At 42.5% G+C, this 19,019-nt stretch overlaps 1 protein-coding gene across 2 annotated transcripts in view; it reads right to left on the bottom strand.

Moving 5' to 3' along the window:
* SEMA3B (semaphorin 3B) overlaps nt 1-19,019 on the bottom strand; it is a 49,772-nt gene continuing 30,753 nt past the window's right edge. For both annotated transcript variants that reach the window (XM_032212144.1, XM_032212143.1), the window contains exons 5-18: nt 18,266-18,385; nt 17,674-17,767; nt 17,216-17,335; nt 15,805-15,950; nt 14,778-14,892; nt 13,427-13,496; nt 12,518-12,662; nt 11,904-12,123; nt 10,265-10,356; nt 8,630-8,671; nt 7,098-7,255; nt 6,868-6,923; nt 2,871-3,010; nt 1-1,550 (exon numbers count right to left, since the gene is read on the bottom strand). In XM_032212144.1, coding sequence (XP_032068035.1) covers nt 1,086-1,550; nt 2,871-3,010; nt 6,868-6,923; nt 7,098-7,255; nt 8,630-8,671; nt 10,265-10,356; nt 11,904-12,123; nt 12,518-12,662; nt 13,427-13,496; nt 14,778-14,892; nt 15,805-15,950; nt 17,216-17,335; nt 17,674-17,767; nt 18,266-18,385 — 1,983 coding nt within the window. In that variant the 3' untranslated portion in view covers nt 1-1,085. The remainder of the gene's footprint in view (nt 1,551-2,870; nt 3,011-6,867; nt 6,924-7,097; nt 7,256-8,629; nt 8,672-10,264; nt 10,357-11,903; nt 12,124-12,517; nt 12,663-13,426; nt 13,497-14,777; nt 14,893-15,804; nt 15,951-17,215; nt 17,336-17,673; nt 17,768-18,265; nt 18,386-19,019) is intronic.

Here is a 19,019-nt window from a genome sequence, read left to right as displayed (position 1 = left end):
CCTTCCCTTGCCACGCCCACCAAGCCACGCCCACAGAATCAGTAGTAAAAAAATTTGAATCCCACCAGTGATGCATGCTTTCCAGAACAAGATAGTATCCCCATAACTGTGGCTCATAGCAAGGATCTCCCTTGGACTGCTCTTTCGCTAGAAAGGGTCTCAGGCTAGTGAAAAATCCTCTGGGGCCTTGACTAAATGCAGATGGGAGTAGGGCAATTTCTGCTGCTTGTTTCCTCTGCTTTCACATCACCATCACCACAACAGCTTGAAACTTCTCATACAAGTTTATGCCCAGAAAATCTCAGTCAGAAAAGTCCTCTGGGCAAGAACAGAGAACAGTGATGGCCACTCAGGGCTGGACTACATTCATCAGTCAACAGTCTGTTAATAAATACGTCCGTGGTTGCGTTGCTCTTTCTGGAGACAGAGCCCACTGGGGCCTCTTAAGCACAGTTACGCTTGGATAAGGAAGCGAGAGGAAAGAAGGCCAACATCGCGCTCCAGGGTTTAGACAGATTACATTGTGAGAGGCGCCCAAGCGCTCTCCTTGTCAGGCAATGACGGAATATCAGTGGAAGCTCCAGAAAACAAAGAGCACTAAGAGGTCCCTTGGTAACCGTTTGGCAGCCACTGGATCCTTGCAGAAAAGAACTGTGTTTCCCAGTGCCTGGTTTTCTTCTCACTGGTCAAGGATGTTCAGGATGAGGCCTCTGGTGCATTTGGTCCTTGGAGGCTGCTACCCTCGTCTTTGGTTATGTATTATGGACAGGTCAGGAGTGCAGATCTTCCCCCATTTCCCCAGGTTCTGTTGCTCTCTCTGTCGAGATTTTGAAGAGTAGCAGCTGTGCTACTAGGAAGGGTCTCGGGCTAGTGAAAAATCACACCAAAATCACCCCCTACAAACTACGAGAAGCAGCAATCAGGAGTACGGGACTGGTGTGCAAGGATGTTCTTTCCACCCAACCACAGAAGCCATAAAAGATCCTGCTCTTTCTCTCCTACCATCCCTATTCCCACACTCCCACCCTGGCCCTTCCCTGGCCCTTCCCAGCACAGAGATTTGTATTAATGCGTCTTATGCAAAGTCACCAGATATCTGTGCTCCGAGGAGCCCTTTCTGCCCGGGGCACTTCATGCATTCTTCGGCTGCGGGCTTTCCGCTTTTCCTCCAGATGTTTCCATTTCTGGCCTTTAGACTTGATGTTAAATAAAGGAGGCAACGGAGGTGGCTTTTTCTTGGGCTGGTGGCTCTTGCGGCTCCATAGCTGCTCGCACACCTGGTCCACGGTGCTGAGATTGGGGTGATCCACCAATTGTAAGAAATCTTGATACCAAAGTTTGCGGTGGAAAGGTTGTGTGGATTCTTCTTCCCAAGAGAGGGAGAGAGAGTCAGCCTGCTGGGCAAAGATCACTTCAAGCTGGAGGCGCAGCAGACCCTGGGTAAAGCCATGCTCCGTTGCATGGCAATAGTAGAAGCCAGCATCTTTGCGCTGCACACTGCGCAACAGGATTCCCCGCTCCATCCTGATGACCCGATCATCCAGCAATACCTGGAGGTTAATGAAACACAGACAAGTGAAACTGGAATGAACGATCCAATTTTATGAATTTTATGTCTCACTGTGAAATTGTCTTATTACTGAAATCTGTACGAAAGATCCTCTCAGGACATTGGTGTGATTGGAGTCAGAGAGAGATAGGAAAGCATCTTCTCCAATGTTGCTCCAAAATTGTGGAATGGGTGCAAGTCCCTCCACTCATTTTACTTCTAGAAAAGATGATGATAAGCCTCTTAATTTTCGGTGTTCCATTTGTAATGCCTTAAAGGATGATTTCAGGGGACTTTATTATTGTATTGTTTAATTTTAGATTCATTCTGCCTTGGTATTATTTATATACATACTGTATATACATATTTGCATATCTACATATCTACATAAAAACAGTACATGTATTTAGAAGGCTGACGCCATATCAACAACTTAATCCAAATTTGTTAGCCTCACGTGCATTCAAATAAAAGTGGGATCATCACTAGCATTCAGATGCAATTAAAGGTTCTTCTCTGCCCCCTTTAAAGCCCTAAATGGCTGAGGCACTGGCTATCTCTCAAAAGACACCCATAAAACATGACTAGCTAAGAAAGCTTTGAATATAAACTACACTATCCTGAAAGTGTGGTGTATGAAATTGAGGTCCTTGTTTTTATTGCATCATTTGCAATGGTTTCCCTCCTGTTTCTCTCCGTATGGCCTTGTTGTAAGCTAGTCGTTATGAATGGAGTGTCATACAAGTTGGGATACATGAATGAAAGGTTGAATAAATAAAATACCCTATTACTTATACAGGTAGTCCTGGACTCACAACAGTTCATTTATTGATGGTTCAAAGTTACAATGGCACTGATAAAAGTGACATGACCATTTTTCACAGTTATGACCTTTACAGCATCCCCTTGATCATGTGATCAAAATTCAGATGCTTGGCAACTGGTTCATATTATGACGGTCCCAAGGTCATGTAATCACCCTTTGCTTCTGACAAACAAAGTCAATGCGGAAGACAGATTCACTTGCCAATCACGTTACTAACTTATCAACTGCAGTGATTCACTTAACAACGGAGGCAAGAAAGGTCACAAAGTGCGGCAAAACTTACTTAAGAAATGTCTCATTCAACAACAGAAATTTTGGGCTCATTTGGGATCGTAAGTCAAGAACTACCTGTAGTGTTTTATAGAATAAATCAATTATCCAAAAATAGCCAATGCGGACATCCTCTATATTGCTTTCAATTATAGCTAGTTGATGCTATCAGCATACTTTTTCTCATTCGTAGAAAAATGTGTGCACACAGCAATTGGGTTTTACCTCCTTCTGGGGGTCACTCCTAGTCTTTTGATATGTCCACACGATCTTGGCCTGCAGTGATTTAGGCAGACACTCTAGAAAAGTACTGCTGCCTTCCACTCCGTAGATTTTCTTTTCTGGTACACTGGTTTTCTGAGGATCTGTACAAAACCAGAAAGGAATAACATGAGGAATCAAAACCAAATTGTCTACCAGTTAAATGATGAGGAGCACATGGGCCCAGTCCGGTAGCAAAGCCAACCATCAGGAAAGAAACATAACAACTTTGTTGAAATTAATGAGAAAAGAGAATGGTTCCTTGAGACACCTGTGAGGGCAGGATATGTAAGTCCAGAAAAAAAAAAAAACAACCATGCAGAATCCATGTGAATTATGAATGAAAGAAACTATTTCTGTCTAGAAGGGTTGATGGATATGAACATTTAAATGATTGGAAAGGATGGATTCTGATGAGACATCGTATCAATTCTCTGCCATATTTTTCTTTTGTTTTGGGGTTCCTAAGAAAAGGGAAGATACTGGATTTAGGCAAGTATTTGTAGTAGGCAAATTACAAGGACCCTAATTTGGAATTAATTCAATAAAATAGGCTTGGTATAGTGTTCAGTTACTTTCTGCTCTGCTGCCAAACACCCTCAGTGGCTAAGATATTGATAGCGATCCTGGGAATTTCAACACTCATTCAGTAAGATTGTTTATAATTCTAGACCAGAATTGCATAGCTTTCCTGGCTGCCATGTGTCCATCACTGGACCCCATGATCAAGATTAGATCTAATCTAATAACAACATTTCCCTCCTGCAGGGATGGAGAGCCCATTAAAATGATCCTGCACCTTAGAGTTGTAGGACTAAATAGATACCTTAAAGGGATTTCTATAAGTCAGCAAACGCTTGTCTTATGGAATGAGGAAAGAGAACAGGCCACTGATACTCTCTGTCACTGTAGAGACAAGGTGTGGTTTTCTTAGAGCTTATGCACAATAAGCTTGATTCAAATAGATTAAAAGTGATAAAGGTTTCACTGTACAGCCAACCACTGAGACATTTATTAATTTGTGGTAATGGCTGTAAAGATGAAATTATTTGCTGCTTCCATTACAGATTCAACTATCTGTCCAGCTTCAACTTTTTATGGCAGACAAGAGCTTACTATTATGGGGCCAGATAATGTAATGCAAGAGCCAGTGGTGAAATTCAATTTTTTTTACTACCAGTTCTGTGGGCGTGGTTTGGTGGACATTGTGTGGCTTGGTGGGTGTGGCAGGGGAATGATACTGCAAAATCTCCATTTTCACCTTACTCTGGGACCAGCCAAAGGTGGTATTTGCTGATTCTCCGAACTACTCAAAATTTCCGCTACTGGTTCTCCAGAATCTGTCAGAACCTGCTGGATTTCACCCCTGGCCAGAGCCCTGTCCACATATGAAGGATAAATTTAAACCATTTTCATTTTAATACAAGTTCATCTAAGCCAGGAGCGTCAAACTGGCGGCCTGCGGGTCGGATACATCACATGCAGGCCACGCCCACCCCAGCTCTGCAAAGTCAAAAAACATCATGATATGACACGTGACTTCACATGATGCAATCAAGTATGACACCCGTGATCCAAGCTGATACCAGCCAGATATTAAAACAAGTGAAGAAGCTGTACAAAAATCAGAAAATGTGGAGGCAGCTGGTCCATAGAATCACTGAGAATCAGGCCCAATTGAATGAATAGCATCCTTATCATCTTCATCCTCATCTCGACTTCTCAAAGCTGTATATTAAGTTAAAAAAAGATAAAGTCGCCTTCAAAGAGAATTCAATTTTTGGCAACAACTTTGAGACATTCGTATTGCTTTTGATATGCCAATGTTTTGTTGCTACTATCTTCCAGGATCGTTGTTTCAATTTCCAAGTCTGGTCAACAACTCTGGAATTTCCATCCAATCAACCACTGACCATATTTTCTTAACTTTTCAAGATCAAGCTCCTTGCTCACAGCTATAATGTAAATATATCAACAACTTTAGCACTCTTTCGACTCATCCGTTGGATAGATGCTGACATCTAAGTAGGCACAATTATGTACTGTTTTCTGAATATTGATGCAGTAGGTAACATTTAAAAGTATACAAATATTCATATGTTTACAGGTAGTCCTTAACTAACAGCAATTATCATTTAATGACCCTCAAAGTTACAATGGCACTGAAAAAAGTGATTTATGACCATTTTTCACACTTATGATCTTTGCAGCAGCCCCATGATCATGTGATCAAAATTCAGGTGCTTGACAACTGATTCATACTTATGTCTGTTGCTGTGTCCCAGGGTCATATGATCACCTTTTGCAACCTTTTAGTAAGCAAAATCAATGGGGAAGCCAGATTTACTTAAAAACCCTGTTACGAACTTATCAACTGAGATTGTGGCAGATGGGCCCAAGGGTCCTAATCTAATATTAGATCTTACCAGGTTGATCCTTATTTGTCTCTGTCTCTATTGCAATATTAGGAAACTCTTTGTCAAATGTACTGGCATGTTCATTGACCTATGTGCCATAACATTTTGTAACGTAAGGGAACGTGCGAGAGGGGCCCCTGAAGCTACCAAATGGCATGAGATATGTTAATGTCAACCATAGCTTTAACTATATATGGAATATGTGGTATAACATGACTTCTACTTTCTGTATCCTGTTTTGATATACGGTATCTTGACATGTGTAAAGAAGCTTCTCCTTTCCATATGGTTGCCACTGATAAAGGCCAAAGAAGCGTAACGCTCAGGCGGTGCTGGGCTTGCGAAATGTATAAAAATAACGCCCTGGGCATAGCCCAGGGTTCAGACTTTGTCAAGTTATTACTCTGAACCTTTGCTAGCAATAAACCTGTGTTCTCCAACTCTCGTGGTCCTGTCTCCTGATTTTGGGAAGCGGGTTTTCCCGCCACAAGATGATTTACTTAACAACTGTGGTGAGAAAGGTCGTAAAATGGGGCAAAACTCACTAAACAAAAGTCTCACTTAACAACAGAAATTTTGGGCTCAATTGTGGTTGTAGGTTGAGGACTACCTGTATTAAAGAAAGTGCAAATAAGATGTGTTTCACTAGGATTAATCACTGGCAAAAATATATTCATTGGAAGAGTACATAATTTACACATACATTTCTGCAAGGGTGGGAGTGGGGAATCAGAGGTGGTATTCAGCAGGTTCTGACCAATTCTGGAGAACCTGTAGTGGAAATTCTGAGTAGTTTGGGAAACTGGTAAATGCCACCTCTGACTGGCCCAACCCACATCTATTCTCTGCCTCCCGAGTCCCAGCTGATCCGGAGGAAACAGGGATTTTGCAGGAACCTTCCCCTGGAGTGAGGTGGGAATGGGGATTTTACAATATCCTTCCCCAGCCCACTAAGCCATGCCATGCTCACCAAGTCATACCCACAGAACCGGTAGTAAAAAATTTTTAATCCCACCACTGGGGGGAATGAATGCAGAAATAGCTCGGATAAGTAAACAGTGAAATTAAATATCCTCCTTGCTCACAACTAGATGTAAATACATCAAGAACTTTGGGACTCTTTTGTTTCATGGATTGAAATTTAAATATTTGTGCATGGATATATAACATGCTATGCTGAATCAAAGAGCCCATATATATTTTCCTTTAATGTGATACCTTGGCTCCAGTGGTGAAATTCATTTTTTTTTACTACCGGTTCTGTGGGTGCGGCTTGGCGGGTGTGGCCGGGAAGGATATTGCAAAATCTCCACTCCCTTCCCACTCTGGGGCCAGCCAGTGGCGGCATTTGCCAGTTCTCCGAACTACTCAAAATTTCCGCTATCGCTTCTTCAGAACCTGACAGAACTTGCTGGATTTCACCCCTGCTTGGCTCTCATACCATGTAAAGACAACTGATTTCCCACAATACACTGAGCACAAAACCACTAAGCTTGTTTCGGCCCAGACTGTCCAATTGGGTAAGCAGATTTAAGAGCACTCACATCTAGAGCACAAGATACTGGGATCTCCATTCCTCACATCCTGGCGTCGGAATCGCCTGTTAGGAAAAAGTATGAAAAAGATTTGCCAAGCATCCTTCTGGGGTTGGACCTGAAGCCTCAGGTCTGCATAACCACCCTTCACTGATTACATCCAGGAGCCAATAGCACATAGGATTATTGGACTCCAAGGTTACAGGGCCTAATCTCTATAGGCTGATCCTTGGCCATACCGTTTGGTATTCTGCAGGTATCGAGTGCAGGTGGTGCCATCCCAGGCACAATAGGGGTCCCTCGCCAGGCAACATTCTGCGCAAGCTTTGCCATATATCCCACAACGGTGCAAGGGCAGTTGTGAAATGGAAGTCCTGGATCCCAGGTACAGCTGTTGCTGTTGGAAGACAAAACCACCGAGTCTCCTTAGGGCCCAACCACATCTGGATGGAAAATAACCTCCTGCTTCTAATGGGTTACTGTTTTGAGAAGCAGTTCATGAGGCCTAACCTAGGCTGTCAGGCACCGCTCTAATGAGTGTACTGTAACAAGTGGGAGGAAAATGGAGGATGGATACGATCAGAACCTTCTAAATAGCCAACAAGATATCTAGCAGGGATCCATAACTTGTATAGATGGGTAGGCAGCCAAACAAACAGGAAATTAAGCAAATAATTGCCATATTTTTGGGAGTGTAAGACCCACTGGAGTATAAGACGCACCAAGATTCTGAAGAGGTAAATTTTCAAAAAATGTTTTTGCACTCTGCAGACCTCCTAAACCCTCTGCACACCTCATTTTTTTGTGAAAAACGAGTCATACAGATAGTTTGAGAGGCAAAGTGCTCCGGGGGTAGGGTGGGGGAGGAAATGAGCAAAATACACCCTGTTTTTTGCAAAAACTGACCCATTTTTTCTCCAAAAAAGGGACATGTATAGCCTTTAGGAGGCTTGTAGAATGCTCCTGGGGGCTGGGGGGGGGGCAAAATGAGCAAAAAAATGGCCCATTTTTCACTCATTTTTGCCCTCCTCAGCTCCCAGGAGCACTAAAAAGAGCCGAGGTGGCGCAGTGGTTAAATGCAGCACTGCAGGCTACTTCAGCTGAATGTAGTTCTGCAGTTCGGCTGTTCAAATCTCACCGGCTCAGGGTTGACTCAGCCTTCCATCCTTCCGAGGTGGGTAAAATGAGGACCCGGATTGTTGTTGGGGGCAATATGCTGAGACTGTAAACTGCTTAGAGAGGGCTGAAAGCCCTATGAAGCGGTATATAAGTCTAACTGCTATTGCTATTGCTACTTTGCAGGCCTCCCAAACCCTCTGCACATCCATTTTTGCAAAGGAGGCAGGGTTTCGGGAGGCCAAAAATGTTGTATTCAGTGTATAAGATGCACCCAGATTTTCACCTTCTTTTTGGGAGGAAAAGGTGCATCTTATACTCCGAAAAATACGGTATTTTTCAAACATGAACATTTTACTTATTTTGTTCACGGACATCTCAAGAAAAAGACACATGAAGGGAATACGATGTCCTGAAAGAGTTGCAAAATCATCATTATCCTGTTTATCACCATCAAAAAAATATCTTGGACAGAAGAAATGCCTAGATATAATCATCCCTATTTTGATCATCTTCTACTACCAGTTTCTCTCCCCACCTGTAATGATTTATTTAATTATTTATGAATCAATGCACTCAAAGAGCAGTTTTCCCCCTGGTTTCCATACGATCACTTCCCAAAGTTGTTGGTTTTTTTCCCTGTTGCACTACATACCCGCTTAGATGAGATCTGCATGCTAGTAATAGGAGAGGAGTCCTGTCAAGGAGAAATGGAAATAATTAGGAGGGTGCTGAATTGCTGATTAAAAAAAAGCCACTACCTTTCAGGAAGTTCTCCAGGTAACTGCTAGTAAGGGGTAGAAGGAATAATGTTGAGGAACAACAGGATTGTAGTTGCAAGCAAGCAAGACAACAGTCAGATAAAAGAAACCAGAATCCAGGGCAGATTGAAAATTAAGAAAATGTCTAGACAGGACTCTCCCTAGTTCTCAGGAAATTAAATGGAGGAAGGGGGTAAGCACATCCAGACTTGCAAGAGTATGTTACTGCAACCGTATATGAAAAGTAGTATTGCTCTGTATGTTGACTTTGGTTTCTTTGTGTGGGCTATGTTGAAAGGGTGACATAGCATTAGTTTCTCTGGTGGAGCCTTGAATTCTCAGCCTGAAGCTAGAAAAATAGAAGCACTTACAGTGGCTAGGACAGTGCCTGACTTAACCCAGTCATCCCAATATTGATACTTGTGGTTCTGGTGGCAACACATGATCACATCAACTGGTAGGGTTGTGTAATGTTTTGAATCGCAGAGGAAAAAAATGTTTCTCTGTCACAAGGATTTGAAGATAACACTCATCCTGACTTTTGCCAGGATTGTTTGGCTGTTCTCTACTGTTGCAGGCTGGTCCTAGGAAAATAACCTTTTGGTTTAAGGAATTACTAATATGAATATTCCCAGGCACCTTCATTATGTGCAATCAAGTGTTTTAAACTCCTAGCAACTAGATAGGGAGAGATGGAGATGGAGGTACAGGTAGAGACAGAGGCAGAGGTAGAGGTACAGCTGTGGTTGCGCAGTAGTTAGAATGCAGTACTGCAGGTACTTCTGCTGACTGCCGACTGACTGCAATTTGGCAGATTGAATCTCACCAGGTTCAAGGTTGACTCAGCCTTCCATCCTTCTGAGGTCAGTAAAATAAGGACCGAGATTGTTGGGGGGTAATATGTTGACTCTATAAACTGCTTAGAGAGGGCTGTAAAGCTCTGTGAAGCAGTATATAAGCCTAAGTGCTATTGCTATTGCTACAGACAGAGATAGGCAGGCAGGCAGGCAGGCAGACACACATTTGTTCTAAAGCAACCTTCAAACCCAATGCACTGCACATTCCCATTAATTTAACCAAAGTCATTCTGGGGAATGCAAAACCCTGACTCCCTTGCTCTAGGAAGTGCTCAGTAACCAAGGAGGCCTTGCATCAGGAGAGTCCTAATAAGGGTAAATGGTATTCCTATGTTACAGTCAATTTAGGTTTAGCAATTGAGATTGAGGTTAAATTTAAACTCTAGGAGATTAAATGACTGGATCAACATTTTTGGTGTTCTCTCAACATATTAATATTTTCATTGGTCCAATTAAGTATCCTTCTGATACCAACCTCTGAACTACAAACTAGCTAATTATAATTTACCCTAGCTTCTCAGAGAATATAAGCAACTGAGTTAATTCCATCAACCATGGGAGAAGCAGCTATCGTAATTATATTATGTGAATAAAGTATAATTCAATATTGTTTTAAAAAGCAGCTATTCTTGCCCCAGGTTGAACTAGCTGACTTCATTTGTTCAAACTCACCTTGAACACCTGAAGTTCCTCCAGCAGCAATTCTTCCATATTTTGCCTTGAATCCTTCGGCACAGAGACAACCTTCAAGACTGTGCCAATGTCTGCAAGGCAAAGGGAAAGCATAACCATTCTGCACAAAAAAGAGATTATAGGCAGGTGGGTTGGCTAAACCACAGTCCTGTTTTTCCTCCATAGTCAAAGAGAAAACATGGAAGTTTCAAGCCATGCAAATCAATTTACATACAAAACACAAATATGTTGACGGTTGTTCAGCGTCAATGGAGTGCATCTGATTGGGAAAGCAACTTTAATATTGCTGGTTACTATTTCCAAGGGCCTTGATTTCAATATCTATTGATTTGCTAAATTCACTGCATCACAGAACCAATGAGAAGTTGGACCATCAGCCTGGGGCATGAATTATGATGCAGGAAGTCAGGAACACATTTCCTGCAGCATTTGCAAATAAAAGTGGTATTGCAGCTATTAAGGGGTCCTGTTTGATCAAGACTGCAATGTGGATGAGGTATTTTTTTTCCCCATGTTGTAGTTTTCATAGCCAAGAATCTTTTCCAATCATCTTTTCTTGCCATCTACATGGATAGGACTTGAGTTCATACAATTCTGAGTTAGTAAGGATTTGGTTACAATCCTTATTTACACCATGGGGGTCAAACATCATTTTGTGCTTCATTTATAGCACACTAATGGGATGATTCCCTATGTCTGAATCACAAGTAAATGTATTTTTCCTGGAGTCTTGGTTGTGCTGGAGTCTTGGTTGTTTATGGCTGTTTTGGTTGTATATATGTTTTCAAATTAATGTATTATACGTATGCAAATATATAGCATTGAAAGAAAAAATCAGTGGAAAAAGCAAAGAAACTGCAGGCGGTGGCTGAAGAAAGAGTAAAATCAGGCTTAAAATGTTGTTTGGACAGGGTGCTAGGAGCTGTATTTCAAAAAGGGAAGACCCAAGAAAGTGAAGGTGATGTATTAGGAGAAACAAAAATCACAATACATGATTTTATTCAAACAGCATTCAATTCATTAACACAACTAATAGGTATTCTCTGCATGAACTTGAGGACTTCTTTCTTCTAACATATTAAAATTACAATTTAGAGGCAACCTGTGTTTGCCTATGCATCTCTGCTCTATATTTGGTTCTGCTATAATAAATAGGCTTCCTCAAAGCTATGAGCCAAAACTGAAGAAGGACTTAAACATTTTACTTTTGAACAAGGGACATCCAAGGGTGGGATTCAGCCGATTCGGATCGGTTTGGGTAAGCCGGTAGCTCTAACCATCAGCTGAGAGTGAACTGGTTTGCTCCGATGATCAGGTGGGCCCGCCCTCCCTCCCCTGCAGTATACTGATATTTATTTTCTTTGTCTGCAGCCCAGTTGATAAGCATGGCAGAGCGGATTGCCGCGCCTTAGTTGTTTTACTCATCGGGGCAGTAGAAGGTAAGTTTTTCATTTGTTTTCAAACCCACTGCGTGAAGCACATGCTCAGCGAAGCGGTTGTTACACCGGTTGAATCCCACCACTGGGGACATCCCCTAGCATGCAGTTTTGGGGAGCAAACATAAACTTGCCCTGAACATCTATGCTTACTCATTAGAAGAGGAGGGAAGCACACATACCTGTGCCAATGAAGAGGACATCATAATGTCCATCAGCAGCTGCTACTCGGTCTACTGCAATGCGAGTGAAGATGTGGTCCACATTGGTTTGCAGGAAGACCGGCCTTTGGCCATGGGGCAGTACTGGATTATACATTAATGGGTGGTTACGAGCAAATTGGATCACATCATCAGGGTAATCCTTGGTGGAACTAAAGGTGCCAAAGGTCTTGCTGGGACACTAGAAATTCAGAGAGAAGGAATGTAAAGAGAGGCAACGTCCCAAACATTGAAAAATGCCATAAAATGGTCTACTCATAAAATCTACCACAGCCCTCCATTTCCCCCACTTGGCTTTCATTCTATCTTTTGCTTTCCTTCCATTTCAATCAAATCCCATAATAGTTTTCCATTCCACACTGCTCAGTTGCTGCCCTTCCCTTCTGATCTCTTTCTTCATTGTTTGCCAAATCCCAAGAATCTCCTAGAACAAAAGCAAAACTCCACAAGTACAGATCCCTCTCCTTCCTGGGTATGGGTCACCCAATAATCACCCCAATCTCTAGAGTTTTCATGGGTGGAAACATTTCCCCCCCCCCTCCACATTTCAAGATCTCAAAATCCAATGTACATACCGTTCCTGGGCGGGGATAAGGGACACGGCCTTGATAGGAAACCCACTGATAGTTAGGCCCCTCCTTGTGAGCAAAAGGACCAAGGAAAGTTCTACGGATATCATTCATGTGATACACGCAGACAGCAGAACCTTTGAAGACTGTGCTGTAATCAGAAGAAAAAGAAGCATTACAGGAGTAAAGAGATTAAACTGGGAAGAAATGTGTATCCCACGGCCATCTGTAATGTGGATTGTAGAGCCAGCCTGACTTCCACTCAAAAGGCACTGGGGAGCATATTTTCCTGTTTAAAAATATTGTCAAGAGGTGGGGGTGGGAGAAGAAATTTTAAAAAACAATGGAAGATTATAAAAATCATATTATTTGTTATGTTATGCTATGCTATGCTATGCTATGCTATGCTATGCTATGCTAAAGGTAAAGATTCCCCTTGCACATATGTGCTAGTCTTTCCCGACTCTAGGGGGCAGTGCTCATCTCCGTTTCAAAGCTGAAGAGCCAGCGCTGTCTGAAGACGTCTCCGTGGCATGTGGCCGGCATGACTAAATACCGAAGGCGCACGGAACGCTGTTACCTTCCCACCAAAGGTGGTTCCTTTTTTCTACTTGCATTTTTACATGCTTTCGGAATGCTAGGTTGGCAGAAGCTGGGACAAGTAACAGGAGCTCAGTCCATTACGTGGCACTGGGGATTCAAACCACCGAACTGCCGACCTTTCTGATCAACAAGCTCAGCGTCTTAGCCACTGAGCCACCGTGTCCCTTTAATGTTATGTTATGGTATGCCATGCCATGCCATGATAAATTGTCTTTGGTTGACAGATTGAGGGTCATTGTGAAAAAGCAAAGTAAATACAAGAAGCCTGAACTCTGCCTACTGCTGATGTAGCAAAAAATATTTTCTTTTTACCTGGAAGTGGTGAAAACAGCATACAACAATGGGTTACGCTTATCCCTGGTTGGCAACAAGAAGACATCACCTGAGTTAAACAAGAAGGGATCATTAGCCTGCAGCTTGGCACCTACAAATCACTTCTATCCAAAAGAGAGTATGACTTTCTTTCAACCCAGACATCAAAACATTCACCAAGGAAGGGTAAATCAAGCCCCCATCCATGTTCATCTTGCTTCTAGAAGACCCTAAACCAGCTTTTATAGCAATAGCAATAGTTAGACTTATATGCTTTTGCTAGTCTAGGAACCACTGCATCTATTTGGCAAAAAATAAATAAAAATAAATCTCACAATCCCCAGCCATCACAGCCTAACTTCATGTTGCCCAGAGAAAATGGGATAATATAGTCCAACTACTTGAAGAACTGTAGAAAGCTGGACTAAATCCATTAAAAAAAAGAAGTTGCCAATTCTCTAAGAAGACAAGCACACCAGATGGCAATATCTGAAAATTGAAATTATGTGGTCTCACTGTTATAATTCTGAGGATACGGAGAACGTTAGATTATATTAACATCCAGAAAAGCCAGATTGCAAATGGACATTTTTAAAGGGAAATGTGTTGCTTTATTAAACTCTGGGAGAAAACCTTTCTGCTTTTCAAAATATAATTGTTAACTTGTAAAGAATATTTCTTTTCATTCTAAAGTGGTAATATGATTGGAACTATAATAATGCTGATGGTAATAAGTTTAAAAAAGTCAAATCATTTACTGGAAGTTTTCTTACCATTATCATTATTATAATTCCAATCACATTAGGACATCTGAACTAAAAAGAAAAAATGTACAATCATGCACATATTTCTATTCTACAGACTATATAGTCCAGTGTTTCTCAACCTTGGCAACTTGAAGATGTCTGGACTTCAACTCCCAGAATTCCCCAGCCAGCAATTCTGGGAGTTGAAGTCCAGACATCTTCAAGTTGCCAAGGTTGAGAAACCCTGATATAGTCAGATGTGAGAGGAGAGATGATCACCACCAAGGAACAAGGACACAATCTGAATTCAGCTTTAACTTACTATTTTGACTGGGATAAGACCTACTCTAAGGTCAAGAATACAAAAAAAAATAAAGAAACATAAAAATAAATTAAGAAACTTTCAAGAATTGCTCAGTTGCAGCAGAAAAGAGAAGGAAAAAATGATTTCAATGAGGGACTTATTGAGTCCTTATAAGAGTGTGAGATAGATGCATTATTCCTTCAGTCAGCTTCATTCCAAGCTCATTTCTGCTGCTTGATAGTTTGACAACCTTTCCCTCATTTAGAACCATTCCAACCCTGCACCACGGGTAGTCACTCACGAAGGTGGTCAAAATGGGTGTCACTCCCATCACTGCAGGGTACTGCACACACCAGCCGAGCCTTCAGGAATGTTGTCCATTTGTTCACCAGGCTTCTCTGCCCACCCATATCATTCTAAAGGGAGAAGAAGAGACTTATCAAAAAAGCTGGCTGGAAAGCAGAGAGAATGATGCACACAGAGGCCAGCTGATTCAGGGATCATCAAGGAACTCAAATTTTTTAATGCAAATGAGCTCAGTTGGACATAGAATTTAATGCAGATCTAAAAATGGGGGTGAGAGGTTGTCCCGAAGGTGCCTTTATCCAAAAGGCAACTGGGTCTTATTTTTTTTTCTTACAGAATGGTTTACTTTTCATCCAAGAAACTTCTTCAGTTCTTCAGAAGCTTCTTGGAAGAGATGCAAAATGTTTTCTAAGAAACAAAAACCCAAGGAAGTCCAGTTGCCTTTTGGAAAAAAGACAATCACGACCTGGATGCAGTGGTGGGATTCAATTTTTTTTTTTTACTACTGGTTCTGTGGGCATAGCAGGGGAAGGATACTGTAAAATCTCAATTCCCACCCAACTCCAGGGGAAGGTTACTGCAAAATCCCCATTTCCTCCTGATCAGCTGGGACTTGTGAGGCAGAGAATAGATGGGGTGGTGGTGGTAGTCAGAGGTGGTATTTACCGGTTCTCCGAACTACTCAAAATTTCCGCTACTGGTTCTCCAGAACTGGTCAGAACCTGCTGAATACCACCTCTGCCTGGATGATTGAGAATTTCCATGAACCCAGTTGGTTCTTACTGCTTTCAAAGCATTGCTGTGCTGGAATCCTTTTTGGATACTTCAACAGCCAGTTGTTGCTGTAGAATTCCTTGTTGCTGTAGAATTCCTTGGAAATTCTTTACTCTAGGGCAGGCATCCTCACCCTTTCAATAAAGCCAGGGCCAACTCCTAGCCATCTATCTTCACCAGACTTTGTCTAACTCCTAGGCCTCCTGACCACCCTCATCTTGGAACTGGAGCCCATACGACAGTCTTACCCGGCAAATTTGCCCAATGCGTGCAAAACTCTGTTTGCCCAGGTCTTGGGATCCTTCCACTGCTGTTTCCCGGAAGAAAAAGAAGATCTTATCATCATCAGGGTTCTCACTCTCTGGGATCCAGAAGACGTCAATGAACTTGGGTTCTTGAGTCAAAGAAATAGAAGAGATTGTTAATTCAGGACAACGCAACACAGGCCATTCTTTTTGGGCTTGCAAAGGGCTGCCTTAGAGAGGGGGTAGTAAAGCAAAATAAGAAACAGGCAATGTTGCAGGAACAATCTGCTTCTTAGATTTTGGTCTTCCTTCTCCCTAAGATGAAATCTTAGCAATGAGATATTTTCCTGTAACATCTATGACAGATCCTTTAATTAAGCATGAAATGGGAGGATCACCTTTCCCAAAGATCAGAAGACATGATGTCTCCTTCAGGTTAAGCTCAACTTCTGCTAACGTTATGGATATGTCTATGTGGTTTTTATTGCAGGAATATGATAAATGGCTTATCACTACCTTGGTGGTTTTTTTTAGAGCCTGGGGATTCTGTAGCAGTCACCATCCAACCAAAGTAAACTAGATCCTGAGACATGGGGAACTAAATCTGAAGGCATTTGTACACAAACTCCATTGTAAGGCCTTCCTGAAACAGGTAAGAGAATTTCATGGGACTGTAATTCTGGGACTGTTCACAGGTGAGGTTAAAAAAAATAGAGTCAATATTGAGGCTATGGCAGTGTAGCTGAAGTTCCACCTGTTTATTATGTGCTGCACATTAAAAAAAACAACAGGCTGCATTATGATTACACTGTCACAGCCAACTTCTTGACTTTTTTGACCAGACCCTAAGGACATTCCCTGCTTGTTTTCATCATTAAATTAAGTTGTTCTCTGTTCTTGAAAAAAAAATGAGAAGAAAGCCAACTAGTTGGTCCAGGACATTTAGAAGAGAGGAAAGTCACAGGTTTGCCTTCCCCAATAATTCTCGTTTGATATGTAGTGATTTATAATCCAAGTTTCCTAGCCAGCATAATCATCCAGATTGCTACTTCCCTAAACTTGAAAACAGCAATGTAGAACTGCTGATTAATGAATTAAAATAAACAAAACAGAAAACACACATCCTGCAGAGCATTCTAACTTGCTCTTTGCTTTTGCCCTTCTGAAATCTCAGGCTGTAATAGTGATCACTAGGTGGCAGCTTCCACTCATAAGTTACTAAACAACAAGTGAGCAACTTGACTTGCCACAGGACAGACAAGAGTTGCAATAATGAATTCTGGATTCCCTGATACTTTAAAGAGCATTATTTCTTTCACCCTCTTCCCCCCCCCCCCGGCCCCATATTGTTCCATTTCCAGTACTGACTCACTTCCCGCACTATAGGTCCCCTTCTCACAAACCCTCCACTGACCGTTGAGCCATCGGGAATCATGCTGCTCGGTGCGGACAGAAGGCCTCGATCCCAGGCTGCGGAAGATGGTGAAGTCTCGGCCCATCAGATCAGTAGCCACACCAGAATAAAGCTCTTCGCCTGCACAGCACAGAAGGAGAGACGTTTCAAAAGCTTTCTGGCTTCCTAATCTCCATTGACACCTGAGAGAGTGTTCCAAATCTTCATTGTGTGGCCCCTGAGAAAGATCTCAAGACATCAGCTGGGGAGAGGGCACTGCTTTAAGGTGAATGAACTACCACCCCAGCAGCTGCGTCTTTGGCGTTAGAGCGTCAGCTGATCTCATCTGTTCCCAGGGCAGATGGAGGGATGAAAGATGAGGGTGTCAAAGGATTCCATGTGAGATCTTATATTGGTCTTGTTATCTTGTCTCACCTGTATTTGGGTGGTAGGTCATTGTTTGGGGGCCTTTCCTTTACCTGCAAGAACTGAGGCTGCGGTGTGATTTGGGTCATAGGGACTTTTTCCTTTGCCATCCTCCAGGCTCTTGAAGTCCAGCTTAAAGGCAGAGTCCTAGAGAAAGGAGCCAACATGTCTATCAAGAGAAGCTTGGTGCTCCAGTGATTCTCTTGCTTAGGCTTTAGTCTCTGTAACTTTCATCTTAAGCCTTGGGGGCGCAGTGGTTAGAGTGCAGTACTGCAGGTACTTCTGCTGATCCCCGGCTGCCAGAAGTTTGGCAGATCGAATCTCACCAGGCTCAAGGTTGACTCAACCATCCATCCTTCTGAGATGGATAAAATGAGGACTCAGATTCCTGGAGAAAATATGCTGACTCTGTAAACTGCTTAGAGAGGGCTGTAAAGCACTGTGAAGCAGTATATAAGTCTAAGTACTATTGAAGTTACTATGATAGCATGGCAAAAAGTGTGAGAATGACAAAAAAAAACTGCTCACTGGCAAATATTAATAGTTTGTTTCCTGACTTTGTGGATAATCAAGGCTCGGCTATTGCTATTGCTGTTTTTACCCCCAGACGCAAGTACACTTTATGAACCTTGGTGTATCACTCACCTCCACACGTTGCCCCACTTCTACAAAGCCACAGATGGGATGAAAAGCCCCAGTGCCACAGGCATACAGGTGTGTGCGGTTGTAGAGATGCAGGATCTTAACAAAATTCATACAGTCAGCCTGAAAAGCAAGAGTAGAGCCCGTAACTGAGCAAGCCTAATAAATGAATCCAACTAGAGAGAAAAAAAAAACTGCTAAAAGAGAAGGAAGGAGAACAGCTGGAAGGCAGTGATCAAGTAACAGGAAAACTTGCAAAAAGCAGAGAGCGCTTTTCCAATCAAATACTTCTTTCGGATGCCAAAAAGAGCAGCTTGCAGAGCTGACAAAACTGGGAACGGAGAGAAAAAAAGAGGCCAGAGGAAGACATGAAACACATTTTGCTGGCATTTGCTGTCTCGGTGCATTCTTTACTTATGGATACCCTCCCCTGACATTGCTGGAATGCCAGCACGTGTGGGAGCCTTCCTTCACTTTCCTTTACATCAAATGTGATGGAATAGTGGTGCTGTGAAGCCCACGGCTCATTGGGATGACAGCATATCTTGCTGCCTGTTTTGCCCAACAGGGGGCACTGTAGAGAGACAGCAGTTCTGCAGCATAAACTTCATGCAACGCTCAGAAAATCAAAGAGATTTGGAGATTGACAGGAGGAGATTCCGTGCCTGTCACCACCAGACACAGAGAACCCTGCTCAACTGCCACAAGGTCTACTTCATCCCCCCCTCCCCAGGCTCTGTCAGGAGGTAAACATCTG

Source organism: Thamnophis elegans, chromosome 2 (assembly GCF_009769535.1).
Source record: "Thamnophis elegans isolate rThaEle1 chromosome 2, rThaEle1.pri, whole genome shotgun sequence".
In the NCBI taxonomy this organism is placed as follows: domain Eukaryota; kingdom Metazoa; phylum Chordata; class Lepidosauria; order Squamata; family Colubridae; genus Thamnophis; species Thamnophis elegans.
Note: the sequence above shows the minus strand (reverse complement) of the source record. Positions and strands in the feature narration are given on the sequence as shown.